Genomic DNA, 3,499 nt, shown 5'->3' with positions numbered 1-3,499 from the left:
GACAGGCAACATGACACTTATATGAATAAAGGAGGTAGGGGTCTCAGGTTCAAAGAGGAGAAAGACCATTTTTCACAGGAAGGCCAGAGGAGATGTCGGGAAAACAAAGATAGATTGCTCCTCTATCTATCTGTCTATCTATCTATCTATATATCTATCTATCTATCTCATCTATCTATCTCTTCTATCCATCTCATCTATCTCTCTATCTCTGCATCTCTCTATCTTATCTATCTATCTAGCTATGTATCTATCATCTATCATCTATCTATCAACCTATCTATCAATCTATCTATCATCTGTCTATTGTCTATCATCTATTTATTTATATTAAGTTTTAAAAGCTTATTTATTTATTTTAAGAGAGAGAGAGAGAGAAGGAGAGGACAGAGAAAGAGGGAGAGAGAGAGAATCTCAAGCAGGCTCCACACTGTCAGTGCCGAGCCCACTGTGGGGCTCAATCTCATGAACAGCAAGATCATGACTTTATCTGGAATCAAGAGTAGCCCACTGAACTAAATGAGCCACTTAGGGACCCACTCTACTATTGACGTACATGTCATAGGTAAAGAGGAACACGAGTTGATAGTTCTCTTCCTGATACAAGCGGGCAGTTTGGGGGAAGGTATAGAACTTTTCCTAAATATGCTGAGTTTTATTTGCTTTTAACTTGAAATAATGCTCATGCCAAAATGACCCATCTTGGGGCAAAACCCATGTTGGGGCAGCCTATTCCTGGCCAGTTTCCTCCCTCATCTGAAACTTCCCTGAGATTGCACATGTTAAAGGTTGGGCTGGTAGATTGCTCAGTTTCTTGAACCTCCCCCGACAACAGGCCAGTTTAGTTAAACTCATTTCAGGAGGGGGTGATGCGAGTGCGTTCTCCAAGTAAGGCCTGTGCTTCAAGAAATCAGGTATTAGGAGGCACTTCTATGGAAACAAACAAAAATGATGGTTAAAGATTGGATCAAATTATAAAGCAGTTCCTGATTTTAAATTATGATATTGCTAAAGGATAATGAATGTACGAGTGCAAGTGTGTGTAATGTGATGGTGGGGGGGAGAGCAAATGTGGAAACACGTTAATTGGGCAATCTGGTCGAGGGAATGTGAGAGCTCTTTATATTCTGGCAATTTTTCTGTTAAATGACATTATTTCAAATGCATCATTTAATACAAATTGTAAAATAGACAAAAACAAACAAACACAACTTTTGTTCAATGAACCAAAGTCCTGATAAGCATAGGAAATATTTTGGCTAAACACAGTGCTTGTTTTCTAGGCAGATAATGTCAAAAGTGAATAAAATTGTTTGTTTACCATTTTTTGGTAATAGCAGACCAAGAGTTCAAGACCGTTTAGTCCTTTTAAACAAGTGAAAGCAATTTTAATTTTACATCCATGTATCTTGACATTAAAATTCACTTATTCACTTGAAGGTTCTGAATTTTAACCAGTACTAACCACGTTATCAAATTCCATTCCGGATTCCTTTTCCAAAATCCTAGTACAACGTTCTCTTCTACATTTAGATTTTTAAAGTTTGTTCATTTATTTTCATTTTTTATTACAAATTTTTTAAGCTTTTATTCATTTTTGAGATACAGAGTGAGGAAGAGGCAGAGAGCGGGAGACACAGAATCCGAAGCAGGTTCTAGGCTTTGAGTGGTCAGCACAGAGCCCTCGGTAGGACTCCAACTCAGGAACTGTGAGGTCATAATCTGAGCCAAAGTCGGACACTTAACCCACTGAGCCAGCCAGGAGCCCCTATTTATTTCTCTCTGAGAGGGGGTTGCAGAGAGAGAGAGAGAGAGAAAGAGAGAGGGAGGGAGAGAGAGTCCCAAGCATCTCCCTGCTCAGTGCAGAGTCCAATTTGGGTCTGGATCCCAAGACTCTGAGATCATGACCTGAGCCAATACCAAGATTCACAGGCTCCATTGGGTCAGGACTGCATGTGTCCCTCCCGTTAGATGCGCCCCCCCCCCTTCAGAGGGGAAACCTGATCAGTGACAGCACAACAGGACCTATCTCTTTCCCAGGAGGGTCATTCTCAGGTTATGGAAACACAGGCATCAGGGAAGCCAGAGGTGGGAAAGGAGAGGTTCACCCAGAGACCAGCAGGGGGCACTGTGACACTGTGTCTGGGGGTTTCTGCAGGACAGGGGCATCCAGCTGGACAGTACTCTCCTGACAGAAAGCAAGGACTGGGCCCCTTGCCTCCAGTGGGGCCAGGGCAGGTGTGTCCGCTCAGGACCTGAAGGAGTCCCTGGACCTGGGGTTGTGTGGTCCCCACAGCTGCTGCTTCCAGGCCCACCCAGGGGGAACGCAGTGCATCAGGAAGTCTCCGTGTCCAAGGGCCACAGACCCTGTGTGTGCACATGGAGAAGAGGTGGGTGTGGGTCTAATTTTCATGAGCAGCCCCTCCTCTGTGACCCTGTGGACAGGGGATAAGACAGGCCAGGGGCAGTCCAGCCCCAGCTCTTCGGCCTAAGAAGGGGGTGTGTCACCATGGCCTGGATCCCCGTCTTCCTCGTGCTCCTCTGTCACTGCACAGGTAGGGACAGGATGCAGGGCACCAGGGTGGACCCGCAGCCAGAGTCAAATCCCTGTGGCTCAGCTCCCTAATCTCATGTACCCTGTCCCTTGTCTTCCCTCTGCTGTGTCTGTGTTTGCAGGTTCCCAGTCCCAGCCTGTTGTGACTCAGCCAGCCTCCCTCTCTGCATCTCTGGGAGCCACAGCCAGACTCACCTGCACCCTGAGCAGGGACATCAATGTTGGAGGCTACTACATATACTGGTACCAACAGAATCCAGGGAGCCCTCCCCGGTATCTCCTGTACTACTACTCAGACTCCAGTACACAGTTGGGACCTGGGGTCCCCAGCCGCTTCTCCGGATCCAAAGATGCCTCGGCCAATTCTGGGCTTCTGCTCATCTCTGGGCTGCAGCCTGAGGACGAGGCTGACTATTACTGTGCAATCGGGCACAGTAGTGCTGGTCACAGTGACACAGACACATGGGGAAGTGGGACAAATATCTCAGCCTGCTCACATCCCTGCACTCTGACCTCTTCCAGTTGAAAATAACTTGAATGCACACTGACTGTCTTTGGAAGTAGCTTCTAGGTCACAATACCCTTCCTCCTCCCAGTGTCCAACTCAACTTCTTTGTACTGTCAGGAAAACAAACAAGCCAACAAACAAACAGGCATCAAAGAAACCCATGACAATGCCGACATTTTGTCTGGTGGTTAAAGTGTAAAACTCAGAGAGTGTTGAGCTGGCCCTTTTTCTCTTTACAAAGGCACATCCACTGTCTTAGTTTTCTGATCAGAGTCTGGACCATCGCATCAGGTGGACAGTCCTCCAGAATGTGGACTCTGTTCCCCCAGGGGTTGGGGCAGAGGCTCCCTTCCCTCCAGGTTCCTGTGCTCAGAGCTGGCTGAATAGCTGTGTGTTCCAGGTAGGATGTACTAAATAAGATTGGTGCCGAGGGAGGA

The 3,499-nt window shown here is 46.7% G+C and overlaps 1 gene segment (V, D, J or C); it reads left to right on the top strand.

The window, feature by feature from the left end:
- The first annotated feature begins 2,397 nt into the window (after nucleotides 1–2,397).
- LOC102949523 lies at nucleotides 2,398–3,237 on the top strand. The segment is given in 2 exon segments: nucleotides 2,398–2,555; nucleotides 2,677–3,237. Coding segments are annotated over 2 exon segments (450 nt in total).
- The last annotated feature ends 262 nt before the right edge of the window (nucleotides 3,238–3,499 follow it).

This window comes from Panthera tigris, chromosome D3, assembly GCF_018350195.1.
Source record: "Panthera tigris isolate Pti1 chromosome D3, P.tigris_Pti1_mat1.1, whole genome shotgun sequence".
In the NCBI taxonomy this organism is placed as follows: domain Eukaryota; kingdom Metazoa; phylum Chordata; class Mammalia; order Carnivora; family Felidae; genus Panthera; species Panthera tigris.
The sequence above is the reverse complement of the archived record's forward strand: the minus strand, read 5'-3'. Positions and strand labels throughout refer to the sequence as shown.